Genomic DNA, 21578 nt, shown 5'->3' on the forward strand with positions numbered 1-21578 from the left:
CAATGAAATCGTCTGCCACAATTTTTTGTCTATTTTTATGAACATGATTCGGTGACCTATCATGAACCTAACGGCGTAGGTCAAGTGTGGTAGACTTTCATCCCTATTCCCTAATGATCCGTACACTAAGTGCGGATGGAGTAAAGAAACCATATATATACATACACAACACATACAAATACACATACAAACACAGACACACACATCTTATTTATTTTTCTTTGCCATTCAATTATAAATTATATTATGAAATTTGTGATAAAATATATTTTGGAAATTGATGCTAATAATAATAACAATAATAATAAATAAACTCTTATTCATCACAGTAAATTAGTAGTTATATATCAAATCCACTATTTGTCAAGTTAAATAATTTCAAAATTAATTGTGACGTATTTCAAATTATATCTATCTCGGGTATATTTAAAATTATTTTTCAAATCAAATATTTTCTTTAAAATCAAATAATTTCAGGTATGTTGGGATTGAAAGGTTTTGATTTGATAAAATATCTGAGAGAGATTTGAAATAAATCCACATTGAAATGAATTTGAAATCTACCATAATGACTTAATTATTTAATATTTGAAACAAACTAATGTATATATTATAATGAAATTTGAAACCAATAACTTCAAAATCCTTTATTTTTTTGGTTTAAATCAATTCAATCATAAGGGCAGCCACATTGGTTGGTTAATGGGTGTTAATAACACTCATTAATTTTCGCCCACCAATGTGGGCGCAAGAATTAATAATCTTGGCTGACATGGCAGCCAAGAAATTAATCAGAATGAACGGCGTTATTTCGAAATTTGCGACGGTTTTTCGTAAACCATCGCAACTTAGCGACGGTTTTTCGTAAACCGTCGCAAAGTGAAAAGCGTCTGTTTTTTTTTTTAAAAAAGTCGCTATTTGCGACGGTTTTTTAACACCCTGTCGCTATGTGCGACGGTTTTTGAAAAACCGTCGCTAATTATCACCAACGCTATTTTCAAACGGCAAAATTATGCACCAACGGCTATATTCGATTATCGTAATTCGTTTTCTTTGTATTTTGTGTTTTTTTTAAAGAGATTGTGTTGAATAATATTTTAAATAAAAGAGTCCAACTTTTTTTTCATTTCTTAATAATATTTTAATGAATATTGGAATTAAGTTATTTTTAAAATAATAATACTATTTATTTTTAGTAATATTTGTTGTAAAATTTTAAAAATATTAGAAAGATATTGAAATATTTAAAATAAAAAAAATGAGTAAGTGGACAGTGAGACCCATAAATAATGAAAGTTGAAATTAAATGAATGTGGGTGTGTGTTAATAATGGGAAATTGTTAATGTAATGAATATGTGACTCGTGGACCCCATCATTTTTGATGAGATGGAGAGTTATTAACATGGAATAATTCCGACGGATGCGGATGCCCTAAATCATAACATAAATCAATTACTTTGAAAAGATGAATTTCAAACTTTTTTGACTTTTTGGATATTTAAAATTCAAGAGAATTTTGAATATCTTCTACATCAAAATAAAATTAGGGAATTCAAATATATTCCGTCAAGTCAATTTTTTTTTTTTTTAAACAAGTCCTTAGTGTAGATGAGCCAGTTGTAGAATAGCACAACCTGGAAGCTTTAAGACACCGGACACTCCGACAAAAGCTCCCTCAAAAGTCACTTCTTTTCTACTCCCAAGATCTCTCTCCCTCGCTCGCTCTGCTTCTCAGAATCTATCGTACGCCGGTGGATACACAACGCACCTGCTCTCTCCACGGAAAGGAAGATCCACCCTCATGTCCCCTACCTACACCCGACTATACATACACATCGTATATCTATCTACACTAACACGAGCATTCCATTCGTCGCGACTCGGGCCTGGAGATGGATCCCCGCAGGGTGCAATGGTGAATGACGGGGCAGGAGGTGGTTACAATTTATCGGAGATCTGGCCGGGTTTTCACGCCAATGCGTCGTCGTATGCTCTGGCCATGGATCCGACGGAGATGGACCAGAGATTGAATCATGGCCCAGCCAATCATACTAATTCAAAGAAACGCCGCGATAAAGATGAATGCGGCAAAGGAGGAGCTTCCACCAGTAACAGCGATGGAGACAATTTGGTACAATTTCAACTCAAAACTTCATTTTAATTGATGCGGTGTTATATTTATATGTTTGATAGCGTTTAAGCTCATCTTATCTCTTCAAGAGTTCATTACGAGAGAAATTAATTCACTTGGCCGTTATATTAGCGACACTTGTTTAATATCCTCCTTTATGTAATTGAGAGCAATTTTTACATAATCGGACGGTGAAGGTTTTTAGTTTAGAAAATGATTCGAACTACGATAGATTTTGCCGTTGGATTAAAAAATAGTTAGATTATATAAAATAATAATATAATATAATAAATAACATATTTAAATTATAAATACTTTAAATGTGTACATATAAATAATAAAAAAGATATATTTATCTAAATTTAAACAATATACATATGATTAAATATAAATATATATATATATATATTTTAAGAATTAAATAAATCGAAATAATGTATAATATTATTAAAATAATATTTTTAATAAAGTTCAAAATCAAAATAATTGTATATATATAACCAAAAATAAAAATTTAAATATAAAATAATTCTTTTTAAAGAAAAATAAAAAAATATATTATTTTTTAAAAAATTAAAAAATGTGTGAACCGGTCGGACATGTTCTTGACCTGTTTTGACCGGTTCTGATCGGTTTGATAAGTCAAATGGTTTTTTTAGCATTTTTTGTACAGAACTCGTGATCGGTTCTTGCTCAAATCGGTCGCTTCGATTCGGTTTCGAAATCACTTATTGAGAGCATGAACTAAAAAAATTTTGCTAAAATAATCATGAATTGATTATTAAAATAATTGTAGAGCTTCTCCATTTAGTAACTTAGTAGTTTGGAAAATGTGCTTGAACAAAAGATTTTGTTCGAATCAATTTATAGATGATTTCGTCAATATATAATTAAATTTTTTGATTTTTACAAATTAAAATTTAATTTTTAAATGTTGTGATGTATAGTGATTTTTTTTTTTGTAAAAAAATTGTGCAAGTAGTTGCAACTTCCAGAGTAATGCAATATGCTTACTCCAGTTGTTGAAATGAAAAATTAGCGCGTTATTTTAAATTGTGTGGTTGTGCAGAATGAAGGAGATGGTAAGAGGTTGAAGGCAGAGGGCGTTTCAAATGGAAATGAAGAAAATAAAGCTCAAAGGGAAGGTGTTGGGAATTCAGGCAAGGTAACGGATAAAAGTGCAGTGAAAGCAGTTGAACCACCAAAGCAAGATTATATTCACGTTCGAGCAAGAAGAGGTCAAGCCACTGACAGTCACAGTTTAGCTGAAAGGGTAATGGATGTATCGCCTTTCTGTTTGAGTTGTAAAAAGATTTAACTACATTTTTTTAGTTCTATGCTGTTGATTATTAATTAATAGTCAAGTTGGGGTGGTGGATAAGAAGCTGGATGATGCCTATGGTGGCATACTTTAGGTAGCTTCATGCATCCTTGAGTAATCTGTACGTGTATTTTTGCAACCTATGATATCTTGATGCATAATCGATGAAAAATCCAATCATGACTCATTGTCAAGTTGTCTATTATGCTGTGTGGATTGTCGAAACCTAACAAGGGCCTAAAAATAGTCTATCATGTCAGGAGCATCTCAAACATAGGTTCTGCTCCACTATTTTTGATGAAGTTGATACATGGTAAATGTACATTTTATGAGCGATTGTTAACCTATTGGTCCCTCTTGGTACAGGCTAGAAGAGAAAAAATAAGCGAGAGAATGAAAATCCTTCAAGATTTAGTGCCTGGTTGTAATAAAGTGAGTTCCAACATCCTGGACTTATTTTCGCCATCGGATTGAATGCTGTTGATCGTTTCATTGAAGTATCTTTTATTACTTTTTTCCTTGTTCATTAGTTTTTGAAATCTGTGTGCACATGGACATATTAATCTGTTTGATATGAATGTCGGGTTTCTTGGGAAATCTCATGCATGAGACCGTGCATCTATTTTTTTATCCAAAATTCCGCTCCATGCTCATTGATAGTGATGGATATACCTACCGTGGGTATCTGGCCATTAGATACCAAAGTTGTCTTTTTCATGGGTTCAAGTTGGATTGGAAGGTTGAGTCTCACTCATTTGCCCATATAAGAGTGATAAACAACTGTCAGAAGTTCGGAGATTGTTCTAGATACATTATAAATGCTCTGAATAAATGAGGTAGACATATAAATTTGCATTGTTTTGATATTATCTGATTATTTCCATCTTATGTTGGCGTTTCAAGGATATTAGTCTTGCGTTTTTGAAAGTTATTATCCATCTTCACTTTGATACTGGGGATACTAAATTCATATTTTCTGAAATGATAAGAAGATTCATTTGGTTCAGGTAATTGGCAAAGCACTGGTGCTCGACGAGATAATTAATTATATCCAATCATTACAACGTCAGGTCGAGGTAAATAATTTTTTTCCCTCTGTCCAACTCTTAGTCCCTTGTATGTATAGCGTCGTGCTTTGATTTTGTTTCTTTTAAGAATATTCCCACTTGTAAAAAGAACTCACAGTTCACTTGTCTCCCAGTTTCTGTCGATGAAGCTTGAAGCGGTTAATAATTCAAGACTAGGCATCGATGGATCTTATCCATCAAAAGATGTAAGTTCTTGAAACATGGTTATCAACTGCCTGAATTTGCTCCAATTATAGGCTATTTCAAATTTCCTCTCTGTCATTTAGCTTCAACCTTCGTTTTCTTTGGAAATTGCCTGTCTTCAGCATGACTGTTCGGCAAAGTTATGTTTGTCGAAATCATGGTTCATTTTTGAGTCTTTGACAAAATGCATTCTTTTTTAAAAATTGTGCAGTTTTCTCAGCAAACTTTTGAGACGCCGGGCATGGCATTCGGGTCTCATGGTACAAGGGAATACGGAAGGGATTCATCACCAGAATGGCTACACATGCAGATTGGTGGCGGCTTCGAACGACCATCGTGATTAACACATAAAAAAAAAGGGGAAAAAAACCCAAAAGCCGCCAAGAATACAGCGAACAGTATTCAAGTTTCTTGAAGCTAAATATGTTGCCACATCTATCTTTTATGGTAACGTGTTAAAGCAGATTTCTCGAGTCTCCCGGCGGCCGAGTTAGTATGATTCTGAGAGTTGTGAAAGGCTTATCCAGTTACAATCTTTTATTTGTTGTACTATGGTTGCAATTTGGTGTAGTAAGAAACTTGGAAGTTCATTGAAAAGCAATAATTCAAAGCTTTCTTCTTGCACGTTTCAGCCATACCAGGATCAGATAGAATTGTTATACTTTGCTGTAACATCACAAACGGTAAACGTCAACAAATTGAGCGTTCCAAATTAATTTCGCGGTGGCATCACTAATAAAGAAATTAAATTCTTCACACAAATATGAATGATTAAAAAATGATCAATATAATATATATATATATATGAATACGTGTGCGGTGTGGCTTGAATAATATACCGATGACAAAAACTTGTGTGAGACGGTCTCGCGGGTCGTATTTTGTGAGACGGTTCTCTTATTTGGGTCATTCATGAAAAAATATTAATTTTTATGCTAAGATTATTACTTTTTATTGTGAATATCGGTATACAGGCCTTGGGGTGGTCAATATGGGGCCACCGCACAGGGCCCCTGTTGTGGGGACCCGGACGCTAATCATGTTCTTAATCATAATTGGGACTAATTAATCAATTATAAAGCATGGTCTAAATTTTTTTTTTAAAATGCGGAACGTAGTGAAATAAAACGTATATACAGTCTCAGTATAAAAGTACAAGTCCTGTACCACATACATTTATTCAACTAAGGTTTAACAACTAATATCAAGTGTCCAACCCTATCTCTAATCCAAGTCCGGAGCCTCCACTCTAATCACGATCTCTTCTCATCTCCTCGACCCTGAACATGTCCCACCTGTTGTCATGCACACATACAAAACAAGAAAACAGCCGGATAACTCCGGTGAGAATAAATCCCAGTATAAACAATGTAAACATGCAATCATATAAAACATATACAAAAGCATATAACAAATATCATTCACATGCAGCCAATCAACAAACATGTATAATATCAAAACTGTAAATCAACTAGTCATCACATACTCGACTCAAACAACGCGTCGTCTCAGACTCGACTCAACTCTAACCTAGGGATCCCAATGTCTGGATATTGATAATTATATCGAATCTCAGTCGATAAGAATGAATCAACCCCTAAACGGTATCGATATAATTCATATATCCAGTGTCTGGGCGAAACAGCCACAGAATTGACGAATCAGTCAAGGATTAAGCGAATCAGCCAATAATTAGACGAATCAGTCAGTAGTTAAGCGAATCAGCCAAAGTTTAGACGAATCAGTCGATAACTAGACGAATCAGTCGATAACTAGACGAATCAGCCGGTGACTAGGCGAATCAGCCAATGACTAAACGAATCAGTAGTCAATACATGCAGTGGCTATAAATCAATAGACTATAAACATCAATCTCATCAATTACAAATATCAATGTAATAAACTAAGTATGTGATTTAGGGAGACTCGAGTCAAACCTCACTCGAGCTGTGCAATCCCAACTCAACATTAATTTATACCTTTCTTTCTGATACTCTGACTCTGTCGAAGTCTCGAACTCAAAGCCTGTCAATACTCAATCTGACAATAACAATATCGAGGGTACGGTATCAATACACCACTCAAACAATACTGGATATAATCAGAATTCAATCAAATTCTGTTTCAACAGCACAACGTCATAGTCTCAATATACCCAGCAATATCATCTCAGTCAGATATCAATTCTAACATCTCATATTTGATAACAATTCAATTCTGATATCAAATCGATTCCAAAATAACTCCGAAAATCATAACAATTCCATATGGTATTTATTCTTCAGTCCGGTTTCGATTATACGATGTCTAACATGACCAGAACATCATATAAGAATCGTATCAGATTCTGACAATACCATAATTTCAAATCATATCAAAACGTAGTAAAACTTACGTCCAGTTGTAGCCTACGTCAATAGGAACCCAATACCGAAGTCGGATTCAAAATCGGACGGGCGGATTTCTCACAAAATACGTAAGGATTTTCGGAGCTTCTCTGAATCTTTCTTCACGATTCTTTCCTTCGTTTTCTTGTTTTTGACTGAAGACTCATGTATATATATATATATATATATATATATATATATATATATACATACTCGCACATGCAGAAGGACGGGTGGCTCAATGTGCATACTGCACGTCTCGCGCATATGCGCGACTAATATCGGCGCATATGCACGAGACCTACGGGTCTCGTGGATAAACTTCTCGGCAGCTCGCGCATATGCGCGACTCATCTCCGCGCATATGCGCGAGGTCCTCTGGACTTCGCTTGTACAGGCTCGCGCATATGCGCGACTCACTTCGCGCATATGCGCGAGGTCCTCTGCCCATGGCACGCATATGCGCGCATCTGTGCCGCGCATATGCGCGAGGGCTACTGTTCCTCGCACATTTTCATGCATTATATCATCTTTCCCGATCCGATTCTTTCGTCTATAATCATATCAATTATCCCCAAATCATTTCAGATTAATAGGATAAAATTCTCGGGCCTTACACTCCAGCTGGATAGGGCCTCAATTAAAATGGAGATAGGGGTATATTGGGTTGGATATTTGGGCTTTGTATTTTATCTTCAAATTTTCTAAAATTTAATAGTGGATAGTGGGCTTATCAATCTGACACTTCAAATTTCTATGTTGGCTCTTACATTTAAAAAAGACCTTACATTTCAAAGAAATTATTTTTTTTTTGCACGAACCCTTCAAAGTCTGAGACCGGCCCTACAAAAAAATATTAGAGTACAAATTTTAAGGGATTGGGCTTGGATGAGATAACTTGATTTAGAATGAAAAATTTGATTTGAGAAGGGATGCAAAACATTATAATTATCATCACATCGACATGGATTAACAAGTGATGAATTTGAAATATATCAAATATAAATTCATCCAAAAAATCAAATGAACTGAAAATCAATATAGTCAAAATTCGTAACTTAAAATCATTTAATCTAAGCTAAACGTTTTAACCAATAAGTTATGTATAACATTTATACATGTTTTGTCAAACAAAAAACGGGTGGTTTATACATATGATCCCAAGATTCAGATTCCCATCTTATAACAATTTTATATTTTCATGTAGAATACGATTGGATGGAGAACTCAGAACTGTGTGATAGATACTTCTCCATTTATTTTCTAATTTTTCTTTTTATGTTATAAATAATTTTTTCTCTACTGCTCGGAGACAATGCTCTTGTATATCGATCATTTTAGTTTTACTAATTCAAAGAATGCAATTTACATCACTTTCGAGTATAAAGAACATTTGCCAACGTTGTTATGGGATTACGATAGAGATGATATATCATCACGGTTTGTTCAAATTGAGACAACTAACAATAAAAATGAGTTATTATTATTATTATCATTAACTATACAACTAATATAAAAGAATTTGTGGGATCAGAGTACATCTCCATTGAAACAATTTCACGTATTTATGTTTGTAAGACAGATTGACTTTTATACCATATCAACAATAAAAAATTATAGTTTTGACATAAATAATAGTTTTCATGTATCGATCAGGTCAAATCAGATATCCGTTTTATAAAATTAAATCGGGAGACCATGTATAAGAGTTTTTATGATGGAATTAAACCTAACATATAAGATGAATTGTTCATGGACCGCCAAGTCAAACCATCACCCTGAATATTTCAATTTCAAATTTCTAAAATGTCTAGCTACAAATTTATTTATCAGTTGATAACGACATCGTTTCCTTCCCGGAGATCCATCACTGAATCATTTGCCAGTCATATTAGCCCACCCTTGCTTCTTCCGCGTTCACTACCACTCATAGCTAACCTGGGACAGATTGGGAAAACCATTTCATCTGATTACGCCGTTTTCCAACACGCGCCAAAATACGCGTGGTTGTATCTCAATTTTTTTTACACGGCTTAAATTAAATTTTCTCGTAAAATCAAACCCCACCTTCGTCATTTGCATTGCACAATTCAACTGCTACAATTTTTTTCTTTTCTCCCTGAATTTCAGATAATGATGTTTAACTGAATCCCTCCCCTATTTTTGTAAGTATTTAGGGGTTTATGCACCTCAGTCCGGTTCGATCGGACGTACTGTAGGGATAAAATGGCTGGATGGAGGGGATCTAGATTGGGCGGCGGCGGGGGGGATGGGTCTCCGACGGCGAACGGTGTCTCGTCGTCTCGTACGGTTCGACTTGGTAAGGTTCAGCCGCAGGCACCAGGCCATAGAATGGTTTTCTGCAACGATCGTGATGCAAATATCCTCGCTCAATTCAAGGTTATAGTTGCAGGATTGTTCAGTTTTTTTTTTATTTATTACGTGTTCTTGATTTATTTGTATTTATATATGTGAACTTTCTGGAGTCTAACAATGCATAGGCGAGTTCATTTTATGGGTGCCAATCGCATCACATACACTCGGAAACTTGATTGATGAACTATTGTTTTGAGCTTAAGCTGGAGTTTGATTCATTATATTCAAATTTGTATGTGTACTAATAAGCATGCCACATTCGATAGGGCCATATGAGCTATGCATCAGAGTTTGAGGCACACGTTCTGAGTGTATAAGTGTAGTTTTTATCACATTCGATAGGGCCATATGAGCTATGCATCAGAGTTTGTTTGTAAATCTATGTGATATAATTTTCTTCGTTCTATTAGATTTTGAAATGTCATGTTTTAGCACATGTTGCTTTGACGAGGAGCACATTTTACCTTGCATCTTGGGAGTTGGGACTCTAGGGAACCTGTGCGTGTGTTAGTCCTGATATTGTCTTCCAATCTGGTGTGAATAATTTCTTTAATTAGATCTGATTGGTTCCATAATTTATTTTCAGGGAAATTCTGTGTCAACTACGAAGTATGATGTCTTTACATTTTTACCAAAGGGACTTTTTGAGCAGGTAATATAATGTTGCACTATTTTTGAAAAGTGTATTTTGTTATTGAAAGCTGGCGTTTGTCATGAATACCAAGTTAGCATTTATCTGCTATACAATGACTTGCAACCTTGAAATGAATTTTACCTCAGGATTTAGTTTATCAATTTACCTGTATATTGGTTTCGGAATAATTTAAAATCAATCTACAAACTTGGCATTAGGACTACACTAACTGCTGTAGGGCTCACATTTTTCTCTTTAGCAGTATTTTTCAATCCGACTTAGTTTTTTGAAACAATTCTGGAGATGAAGTCCTGTGGTGGAATGAAGATATTGGATTAACTTGTCTAATTTTTAGCTGCCATCTAGGGAAACAGGTAAAAAGAGTTGTACTAGATAAATTTGAGAAACATGTAGAAGGTATAGTTTTGATTTCTGAGTGACTTATCACTTAATTGCATTTGTTGTAGAGAAGAGTGCATGCAGAACATTTTGAAGACTTTTAATTTCTATTTATAGATGACAATGTGATATCTATGAATAGATACATTATTACCATTCCATGTAATGAAATCGAATTCTAAAACTCGGCATCTGCTATATAACAATTTATGTTGACAGAGTTGTCGGCTGTTTAGGATCAAGGTTTTTTTTATCCTCCAGCTAGTTAACTGCTGTAGCAAAAAAGAAATACGAGGCTTCATTTTCCTGGTGATTTAGTTTGTAATACCTGTTTCCTCTTGTTTAATTTATGCTGACAGTTCAGACGGGTGGCTAATCTCTACTTTCTCATGATTTCAATATTGTCATGCACTCCAGTCAGGTATGTTGCTGTAATATAGTTTAGATCACCAAGGGTTACATAAAATATGATATAAAACAATTTGAGTATTATTGGCATCACAATTGCGGAATGCTTAGATTGATATATATACTGATTTTTCGCTATATAGAATGCAACAATTCGTGGAGAGAATGGTGAAGCAAATCTAGCACTAGTTTTGCATTTGTGTATGGATAACTGGTTAATCTGAGATGTGATGCAGCTAAAAAATGTGTATTATTTCAAGTTTGTAGGATGTTCTGTTGCATGGATGTGGACGGTGATTGCCAATATAATGACAGTGTAATATGTGTTAATATTGCATTTTGCCCTGTGTATCTGAAATGGCTCTATTAATTTGTTATTTCAGCTGAAGAAGAGAGAGCTTGTATATGCACATGTTAAGTTTAAAAAACTATGCTGTGCTTTCTGGTTATTGTCGAAAATACCATTACAGCAAATCTAGGTTCTCAGTTGCTTTCCTAGTTATGTGCATTAGTTTTCTTGTTGATTGACCTGCGTGAAATGTTGCTGCAGCAGATAATTTGAAATGAGAAGTCTATCTTAACAATGAAATCCATGGTTGTTAGATGCAACATTTTTAAGGAACCTTTGTTTTTATGCAGTCCTGTGAGTCCTATAACAAATGTGCTTCCACTCACCCTGGTGCTTCTTGTATCTCTCATCAAAGAAGCATGGGAGGACTGGGTGAGAATTATATCATTTTATTTCTTTGGTGTTTTACAATCTATGCATCTTGTTCTGATGGTCTTCCATGTCTTTTCCCTTTTTATTTTTTCCCTTTATGCATGGCAGAAACGTTTCCAAAATGATATGGCAATCAATAATTCCAGCATAGAAGTGTTGCAAGATCAGAAATGGATATCCATCCCTTGGAAGAAGCTGCAGGTTGGAGACATAGTCAAGGTAAGGTTCAGTTGTTAATCTCCCTTCCATATACCCTATTTAACTGTTTGTGCTAAACCATTAAGGTTCTGATGTTTAAATAGCTTCATATGTTCATTTCTCTGCTCTTGGTAGTAAGTTGGTATAAATTCCCGGGCTACTCATGTTTGATAGTAGAACTACAGAAGTTATTGCTCTATGTCTCTGCAGGTAACGAGGAGATTATGATACACTGGGGCCTTTAGTTAGCAGCAATATTTAGAGAAATGTAAGGGGTGTTTCTGGTGTGGAACTGTTTGTGCATTTGACTACAAACCAGGTCAAATAATTGGTTAATTACTACGGTATCACTATTATAGCCCTAATGACTTTTAGGAATCTTGAAAACTAGTCAACACAATGTTTGTGCGTATGAGTCTGCTTGACTTTCATAGGAGGTTTGATTATGAGAGCTTTAGTCATAGGTATGGGAAAACATGTATATTTGTACTTCGGGGTTTCATTTTGGCATTTTGGAAGACGGTCTATGGAAATGTGAATTTGGAAATTATATTGTTGAATTTGGTGGTACATTTGGTTTTTTTTTTAAAGAAAAATATTTTTAATGTAGATGGTATGTCAACAAATTAGTTGGGTTAGTTACTATTTTTATATGTTTAATTTTTTTAGTGGTGTATGGAATTTCTAAACTAGGAATATGATGTAATATGATACTTATGAATTTTTTATGAGTGATAAAAAAGTTAAATTAAAAATGTTTCGAGCTAAAATATCTCTGAAAATGAATCTAAGCTTATCCTTAAGCTCTGATGGCTAATGAATTCGTTAGTTTTTCAACCTGCAGTGAATAGATGACACATCTCAATATTGATTGAAGATAAAAAAAAAATTTAATTGGCTTCCAATCACAATTATGTCTCTTGACTGTTGCTTCTTATTCTGAATAGTTCCGTTGGATGATGTATGTTCATGACCTTTAAATTTTTTATGGAATGAAATACCACTAGTGATAATCCTTTTTAAATTCATCTATTCTGAATCGGTCTATCAAATTCACTTGGATTAACTATTTTTCACTGATTTTTGCCTGAAAGTCAGACTGTTTTTGTGGTTGAAGGTGAAACAAGATGGATACTTCCCAGCTGATCTATTGTTCCTTGCTAGCACAAACCCTGATGGTGTCTGCTACATTGAGGTTTGCTCTCTTTGTGTTCGTGGTGGTGTACTGTTTCGTCTCGTTTGAGAATAGAATAAAAATATGTATCATTAATCTTTCCACATCATTTATCAGCTATCTTCGGTTGTTTTGCAGACTGCAAATCTCGATGGGGAAACTAACTTGAAGATAAGGAAAGCATCAGAAAAGACTTGGGACTATGTGACACCGGAGAAAGTGGCTGAATTTAAAGGTTTTACTTTCAGTATAAGGATACAACACATGATAACATGCATAAATGTCATGTCATCTGCCATATTGTTGACCAAAAAATTTCTGAATGACTATTTTTGCGTTCATATACAACCTCATTGATTTGTGATGCTTTGTAAATAGTCTTCATTATGGGATTGACGTGCGTCAAAATGATTGTAACTGACTGGCTAAAAATTTTGTTGCATGTTTATATTTGATGAAATGTGCGTGTTAAATGCAGGTGAGGTACAATGTGAGCAACCAAACAATTCGTTGTACACCTTTACTGGCAACTTGATCCTTGACAAACAAACCTTGCCGCTCAGTCCAAATCAACTTCTGTTACGGGTATGGAATTGCCATCTTTGGCATCAGCTGTTTTCAATTGATTCAAGTTTCAGTAGGTAACTTCGACGCTATCTTTATTTTATTATGTGTCTACAAATCTGATAAACTTGCTAGCTGCATTCTCTTATTGCATAAATTTTCTACGAGAGTCCAGTGATCGATAACAAAAGATTTGTCTTAATACAGATTGAAGTTGGGAACAATTCCTTGAAAATACCAATTATAATTCTCATTTTCTATGCCCTTAATCGCTGGCTACTTTCTATGTAGTTGCATTATATTTTAATTTAATCTATTTTTGCATGTTTCAGGGCTGTAACTTGAGGAACACTGAGTACATTGTTGGTACAGTTATTTTCACAGGGCACGAGACTAAGGTACTTTTCCTGTTTTATTCAAGTTTTGTCCATTATTTTGTTTTTATTTTACATTTCATACTTTATTCAAGTTTTGTCCATTGTTTGGTTTTACTTTTTCTAGTTGAGCAGTCTGACAGTTTCCAGTGAAGGATGTATGTATTAGCGCCATTTGTTACTCTCATCATTGGAGGGTTTCGTTTAGTTGCTGATATTTGATAATTTTTCATTCCAATTGATGAAATAATCAAGTGTCATATGTCATGTCTCAATATTTATGTATCTATATATATCTAATTATGATCTTTGAGTTTCATTTTCCTATTCTACCAGTTGCTTGTTTCTGCATTTCAGTGGTGTCTTTGGTGCAAATGCAGGTTATGATGAACTCCATGAAAATTCCTTCCAAACGAAGCACACTAGAGAAGAAACTTGACAAGCTTATACTTACTCTGTTTAGTGTTCTCTTCTGCATGTGTCTTTTGGGTGCTATAGGCAGGTTTGACCTGTTGTCTATCATGTTTCACTCTTAAAATTTCTGCAACGCAGTCTGTATTCATTTCTTTGAAATTCAATTCTATACTTAACTACTTTCGTCATTTGTGTAGTGGTGTGTTCATAGATCAGAAGTACTACTATTTGCGGTTTGACAGCTCAGAAAAACAGTTTGATCCTGGCAATAAATTTGTGGTAAAGAGTGGGATCACCTTTCTTTCATGGTCGTGTTTATGGTATTAGTTAATACTTTCAGTTCCAACTTCTTTCTCTAACTCACCTTTGCTTTTTAATGTTCTATAGGTTGCTGTCTTGACTTTTTTTACCCTCATAACTCTCTATTCACCAATCATTCCCATCTCTCTATATGTTTCTGTGGAGGTAGATTTAACTGTGATCTGTTCTCTTCTGCTTTCACTGAGTTTATGTTGTCGTGATTCACCGACAAGCTTTTGTTTATTTCAGATGATTAAATTTATTCAGTCCACTCAATTTATTAACAATGACTTACACATGTACCACGCTGAAAGCAATACCCCTGCTTTGGCACGGACATCCAATTTGAATGAAGAACTTGGGCAGGTAGAGTTTTGCATTGTTTGCCTTTCTTTTTAAGATTTTGGTTAGTGGCATAATAATTTTCAGTTTGCCTGCATGCGGTAATTTCTGAATGTTATCTAGTTCATGGATACATGTTCTAGTGAATATTTGATCACTTGGATTTTGTTGCTTGCTGATGTCTTATTTATGACATGTTGATTCTCTTTGCAAATCTTTGTGACAGGTGGAGTATATATTCTCTGACAAAACCGGAACCCTGACAAGAAACTTAATGGAGTTTTTTAAATGTTCAATTGCTGGAGAGGTATATGGTTCTGGTGTCAGCGAAATTGAGTTGGGAACAGCTCAAAGGACTGGAGTAAAAGTTGAGGTAAATCTTTCTCCAATAAAATAAAAAGATTCCTCTAAATCTTAACATGTGTTCTACTGAGGCGTTTGATTTTCAGGTTGAGAGACCTTCAAATTCAGCACGCGAAAAGGGATTCAACTTTGATGATACCCGACTTATGCGTGGTGCTTGGAAGAATGAACCTAATCCAGAGTATTGCAAAGTAGGTTATTTAAATGATAACAAGTTTACAGAACTGTACCAAATGTAAACCGGTATTATATTCTCTTTCTTATGTGATATATGTCCATGATGCTGCTTGACTGTCTGTCTAACCATGTCTAGTGGACGAGACTAATATACACCAATTCTATCAGATGTTTTCATTTCCCTGTGGTCACTTGATCTTGTTGTGAAGCTTTGAAAATTTCTTTGTACTCGTAGATTCTCTCATTGACTTCATCGGTCTATTTAGTCAAGCAGCCATGGCAATGGAAACTTTTTTGGGTTATTTTTAAATAATTTTTTCGTTAGCGATAAGATGACAATGTTGAGCATTCGTTATGGTATGTCTACCTTGTTTAGTTGTACATTTAACACAGATTTACTATTGAGACAACATTATAGGATTGAAAAATTGGGCCCGTCTCTTTCCTTAGTGCTGCGTGCCTAACCTTATTTCATGGTATGAAAATCAGTTAATTTGTTAATTTCTTTTCTTTCACTTCTCTTTTTGGTTTAGCAGATGTGCCTTTTGTTACTTTTGTTTGAGACTCCTATGATAGCTCCATACATAGAATCGATCACTAATTTCTCATGCTTCTTGTCCTGGTTGGTGATAATTTCATCCTTGATAAAATGTTTTCCTCTTGTGTAGGAATTTTTCAGGTGCCTTGCAATATGTCATACTGTGCTTCCTGAAGGTGATGAATCTCCTGAAAAGATTCGATATCAGGCCGCATCTCCTGATGAGGCTGCTTTGGTTACGGCAGCGAAGAACTTTGGCTTCTTTTTCTTCAAGTATGTGGTTTTAAAAGAGTTTTAGTGGTATGCGTAGACTATTGCTTGTGGTGATTTTTTTTTTTGGGTGAAAGCATGTGGTGAAACTTTTTAATGTCTCAACTTCAGGCGTTCTCCAACAACAATTTATGTTCGTGAGTCACATATTGATAAGATGGGAAAGGTTCAGGATGTTCCATATGAAATTTTGAATGTCCTTGAGTTCAACAGGTAATACATTCTTATTTGCATGCTTATTTTGAACCTGATCAATGAAATGTCCAGTTAAGACTCAGTAATCTTTTTGGTGTTCTAGTACAAGGAAGCGCCAGTCTGTCATATGCCGCTTTTCAGATGGTAGACTTGTACTCTACTGCAAGGTTACGAAATAAAGTTGTACAAGTACATTGGTAAAACTTATTGCTAGACTTAAAATTTTAGCTTCTTTTTTTATGTTTATTACAGGGTGCAGATACTGTAATATATGAAAGATTGGCCATTGGTGACAATGATTTGAAGAGAACAACCAGAGAGCACTTGGAGCAATTTGGAGCTGCTGGATTGCGTACACTCTGCCTGGCTTATAGAGATTTGAATTCTGGCGTGTATGAAAGTTGGAATGAGAAATACATTCAGGCAAAATCAGCTCTCCGAGATAGAGAGAAGAAATTGGACGAGGTGTGCATATGTATGCTATTTTTTTATTTTTATTTTTTTGTAATACTTTCATGCATATTTTTCATGTGTGTGCTCATATAATCTTTCTATGCGATCTGTTTATAGGGCAACCACGCAGGCATGGCATCTGAACTTAAGTTAAACGACTACTCTCATGTTCATAGTAATATGAAATGTATTTGCTCGAAGTTTATTTGGAATTTTGAGAGTTTTTTGTTTCACTTTATCTTCTGTTATCCGGTCAATGTTGAACATGCACTACTCTGATTCTAATCTCTATGTATAGGGTTCTAATTTGGTTTTTAGGTTGTGGAAAGCCTAGTATTGTTCTTTTATCCATGTCATAACTCTTGTTTGTGTGCTTTGCCAATATTAATTACAAAATCTTAGACTTCTGCTATAATGAACATGCAAAACTGTTTCAGGTTGCTGAACAAATAGAGAAGGAGCTTGTTTTGATTGGATGTACAGCAATTGAAGACAAGCTTCAAGAGGGAGTACCAGCTTGCATAGAGACGCTCTCACGAGCTGGAATTAAAATATGGGTGCTAACAGGAGACAAGTTGGAAACAGCAATAAATATTGCTTACGGTAAGAAAGTTAATGATTTAATTTTTTTAACAATTGATAACTGCTGTAATTTATTTGTTTCTGCTTCATTTATGCAGCATGCAAGTTAATGAATAATAGCATGAGGCAATTTATAATCAGTTCAGAAACTGATGCTATCAGAGAGATTGAGGACATGGTAAGTAACACGCTGACATCACTTTCCCATGCAAAAGCAGAACTCATTTTAACTTCCAATTCCTGAATATTTTATCAGGGTGATCAAGTTGAACTTGCTCGTGTTATTAAAGAGACAGTGAAAAATGACCTAAGAAAATATCATGAAGAAGCTCAACAGTATCTTCATTCTGCACCTGGATCAAAATTGGCACTTGTGATTGATGGAAAGTGTTTGATGTATGCACTGGACCCTAGTTTACGAGTAATGCTCCTTAATTTGAGCTTAAATTGCAGTGCTGTAGTTTGCTGCCGAGTTTCTCCACTCCAGAAGGCACAGGTAAAGTTTCTAAATATCATTATGATCTACTTTTATTTCTACTTGTATAAAGTTAGATAAATGATAGTTTTACATCTATATATGCTGACTTAGAGTATGCTATCTCTACAACCCTTTGATAAGAAAATCTTGTCATTAGTTCTGAAATTTGTCTGCTATCATCCGCAGTCATCATGATATCTGAATAGATTATATTTACTGTTCCAAACAGGCATCCAAAACTGTTCCAAGAGTAAATAATATCAATATTCCCGTCATTTTAGTGCCCAGAAATTGTCTCAAAAGTTTAGACAAGTTGCTCATTCCTTGTATATCTGAGATAGAAAAGATTCTGGTTAAGTGCATTTTACAGATTGCTTTAAGCATCTACCATCCTGCGTCATCCTTTATAAATTAGTGGCATCCTCAGCTAAACTGGTCGCTTTGCAGTTTGGTGTTTGCCTTCTCTTGCAAAATAACCTTATTCCTGGAAGTTACCCAAGGCATGGGAGCATAGCAACTAGATTTCTTTTTCTTTCTGTTTTGGACTATCAATCATCTTTACAGCAGAACATGAAAGTTCAATCCGGCATAGTCCGTCAAAGTTTATGTTGTTTTCTGATTGAATCATGTGTTGTCTGTTATGTCTTTAGATGGCTAGATAGCCTATAATGAAAATGGGCAGAACAAGATAACTTTTTCTCTTTATAAATGCATATGCAGTTGCACATGGAAAACTGTCATCAAATGGAGCATAAGCCCAAAAAGAAATTGATGAATATATAGTCAAGGAATTGTTGCTTCATAGCATTACTGAACTAACAAATGAATGCTACTGCAAAGAATCTTTAGGTCAAATTCACCATCAAAACATCATCACTGCTTTTTTATCACATAAGCTACTCGATTTTGTGAAGTGCTTCATAATTTGTAGGGCTGACTTATCAATTTTCTGCTTTTAGGTGACAAGTTTAGTTAAGAAGGGTGCAAAGAAGATTACCCTTAGTATTGGTGATGGTGCTAACGATGTTAGCATGATTCAAGCAGCTCATGTTGGTGTTGGAATAAGTGGGCAGGAGGGGATGCAAGCCGTGATGGCAAGTGATTTTGCCATTGCACAGTTTCGCTTCCTCACCGAATTACTCCTTGTGCATGGGCGGTGGTCATATCTCAGAATATGCAAGGTTCGACACTCTACAGTTTTATGCCAGTTGCGGTGTTCTAAAGTCCTATTGTTGACAGCTTCTAAATTTTTTGCAGGTTGTGACTTACTTCTTCTACAAGAACCTGATGTTTACTTTCACTCAATTTTGGTTCACTTTCCGGACTGGATTTTCTGGCCAGAGGTTTTATGATGATTGGTTTCAATCTTTGTACAATGTAATATTCACTGCCCTACCTGTGATCATTCTTGGACTTTTCGATAAGGTACTGAAATGCACAGATTTATTATTGTCTCTCTGTTTGATTATCACATAAGCTTAAATTTTTGTGTTGAGAACAGGCTGAGCTTCTGTTGCATAATATATTTTGCTAGTTTCATATTTTTTGTTAATCGTTTCTTCCAGGATGTTAATTGTTCTCTATCCAAGAAATATCCTGAGTTATACAAGGAAGGAATAAGGAATACTTTCTTCAAATGGAGGGTTGTGGCAACATGGGCCTTTTTCGCAATCTATCAATCATTAGTTTTCTATTACTTTGTCGTTGCTTCAAGTAATCGTGCTATGAATTCAGCTGGCAAGATGTTTGGCTTGTGGGACGTCAGCACAATGGCATTTACTTGTGTTGTCGTGACTGTCAACTTGCGCCTCCTCATGATGTGTAACACAATTACTAAATGGCACCACATCAGTGTTGGAGGAAGCATATTAGCGTGGTTCATTTTTGTCTTCATTTACTCGGGCGTTGTCTTACCTAAAGCACAAGTGAGATCTCTCACTATTATTTCAGCCACCTGTTACGTACTTGGTGGCAACTCCTTTTCAAATTTTGTTATTTACTGCAGGAGAATATCTATTTCGTGATTTATGTCCTAATGAGTACCATTTATTTCTACCTCACTCTGATTCTCGTCCCTATGTCCGCACTATTTTGCGACTTCGTATACATGGGGTACGTTTTACCAGTAACTTGCAGCTTTGGAGCATTATCTGTTTTCATGCATTATTTACTCTCAAGTCTTCTGTGATTAAATTTGCTTCAGGGCTCAAAGATGGTTCTTTCCCTACGATTATCAAATCGTCCAAGAAATTCACAGGAATGAATCTGATGGTAGCAGGATAGGATTACTCGAGATAGGAAACGACAATCTTACTCAAGATGAGGCGCGTAGCTATGCTCTGATGCAGCTCCCGGGTCAGAAGTCGAAGCACACTGGCTTTGCTTTCGATTCGCCAGGTTATGAGTCTTTTTTCGCATCACAGGCAGGAGTTTTTGTGCCACAGAAGGCATGGGATGTGGCTCGGAGAGCCAGCATGAAGTCGCGACCTAAGGTAACGCGAAACAATTGAGAGCATACATGTTTGTACAAAGTTTAGTATATTTTTTTGTGTCCCTGTGTTGTTAATATAGCATCGGCAGAATCGACTGTGATTATATCTTATAATTGCAGTAATGATTCATTTTGTAGAAAAAAAATTCAATTTCATGTAGACCCTTCTAGATATAATATTGATTAGTTTTAGGATGTTGGAATCTCTTTTATTTGTTTAGATAGATTATATGAGGGTGTAACTGTTGGTCCCACGTGCGGAATTTGAGATAATAAAACCCGAAAATAAAAAATAAACTGGACACCGAGATTTACGTGGAAAACCCCTAAAAATTATTAGGGTAAAAACCACGGGCAAGATGAAAAGAATTTCACTATAATATTTTCTGGTGTACAACTCACTCACTGTGTTTCTAAAGAGATCACACACTCTCTTAATACAGGAGAACAAAACACCTCACAAATATTATAGAACTAAGCACTCAAATGCTTATAAGATGAGAAAAAACTCGAATAAGGGATGATTTTAGAATGAAGGGGGGAGCTCTATTTATAGAGCCCCTTGACATGTGAATACGCGTTAAAAACGCATATTCATATTTTCTTCGGTTGCAAATTAATACACGTTTTGCTTCTTTTTTTGACTATTAAATAGTTTGTCATGCTCCACCTATTGCGGTCAGTATCGAGTATCACTTGAGTGACATTGTTCATTCTTTTATTTGTGTAGCAGCCTTGTTGGCCCTACTATCACTATGTAGTAGGGGTGATAAGTGCGGATTGATTCTTTTTTTAATAAAAATTTGAATCCAAACATTGATCAACTAAAAACCAATAGAACTAATTTTTTGGCCTACTATCACTAATTTTTTTTGGTTTGGTTAGTTTTAAAACAAATCCAAACATTGATCAACTAAAAACCAATAAAACTAACGGTTTGATTTGGTTTGGTTAAGTTCCATTTGGTTTGTACTTGCTCTACTCTATAGCTTGTCTCATCGTAACAGACACAACCT

At 35.1% G+C, this 21578-nt stretch overlaps 2 protein-coding genes across 3 annotated transcripts; both read left to right on the forward strand.

Annotated features, from left to right (window-relative positions):
• The first annotated feature begins 1641 nt into the window (after positions 1-1641).
• Positions 1642-5348, forward strand: LOC142533912 (transcription factor BHLH094-like). The gene is made up of 6 exons (XM_075640846.1): positions 1642-2132; positions 3202-3405; positions 3820-3885; positions 4461-4529; positions 4655-4726; positions 4936-5348. The coding sequence occupies exons 1-6, from the start codon at positions 1803-1805 to the stop codon at positions 5062-5064; spliced, it is 870 nt and encodes a 289-aa protein (XP_075496961.1). The 5' UTR covers positions 1642-1802; the 3' UTR covers positions 5065-5348.
• Positions 5349-8985: 3637 nt separating this feature from the next.
• On the forward strand, positions 8986-20864 carry LOC142532548 (phospholipid-transporting ATPase 3-like). 2 transcript variants are annotated; one of them, XM_075638836.1, is made up of 27 exons: positions 8986-9511; positions 10074-10139; positions 10885-10941; positions 11568-11649; positions 11758-11868; positions 12965-13042; positions 13160-13256; positions 13500-13606; positions 13918-13983; positions 14340-14461; positions 14571-14652; positions 14761-14838; positions 14923-15039; positions 15242-15388; positions 15465-15569; positions 16224-16366; positions 16475-16576; positions 16662-16725; positions 16811-17023; positions 17449-17614; positions 17692-17771; positions 17850-18089; positions 19031-19252; positions 19329-19496; positions 19637-19996; positions 20077-20183; positions 20275-20864. In XM_075638836.1, exons 1-27 carry the CDS (start codon positions 9381-9383, stop codon positions 20579-20581), a joined length of 3618 nt encoding a protein of 1205 aa, XP_075494951.1. In that variant the 5' UTR covers positions 8986-9380; the 3' UTR covers positions 20582-20864. The 2 variants fall into 2 exon arrangements, with proteins under 2 accessions (XP_075494951.1, XP_075494950.1); XM_075638835.1 differs by having other exon boundaries at positions 8987-9511; positions 10880-10941.
• Positions 20865-21578: the final 714 nt, after the last annotated feature.

This window comes from Primulina tabacum, chromosome 18 (assembly GCF_025594145.1).
Source record: "Primulina tabacum isolate GXHZ01 chromosome 18, ASM2559414v2, whole genome shotgun sequence".
In the NCBI taxonomy this organism is placed as follows: domain Eukaryota; kingdom Viridiplantae; phylum Streptophyta; class Magnoliopsida; order Lamiales; family Gesneriaceae; genus Primulina; species Primulina tabacum.

What these genes read in the sequence shown, in the direction of transcription:
- LOC142532548 (XM_075638835.1), top strand. Translation starts at nt 9,338, where the DNA reads ATGGCTGGATGGAGGGGATCTAGATTGGGCGGCGGCGGGGGGGATGGG. An exon ending in CAAAGGGACTTTTTGAGCAG is followed by an intron (nt 10,140 to 10,879) that starts GTAATATAATGT and finishes TTATGCTGACAG; the next exon opens with TTCAGACGGGTGGCTAATCT. An exon ending in TTGTCTTACCTAAAGCACAA is followed by an intron (nt 19,997 to 20,076) that starts GTGAGATCTCTC and finishes TATTTACTGCAG; the next exon opens with GAGAATATCTATTTCGTGAT.
- LOC142533912 (XM_075640846.1), top strand. Translation starts at nt 1,803, where the DNA reads ATGTCCCCTACCTACACCCGACTATACATACACATCGTATATCTATCT. An exon ending in TAGTGCCTGGTTGTAATAAA is followed by an intron (nt 3,886 to 4,460) that starts GTGAGTTCCAAC and finishes CATTTGGTTCAG; the next exon opens with GTAATTGGCAAAGCACTGGT. An exon ending in CATTACAACGTCAGGTCGAG is followed by an intron (nt 4,530 to 4,654) that starts GTAAATAATTTT and finishes CTTGTCTCCCAG; the next exon opens with TTTCTGTCGATGAAGCTTGA.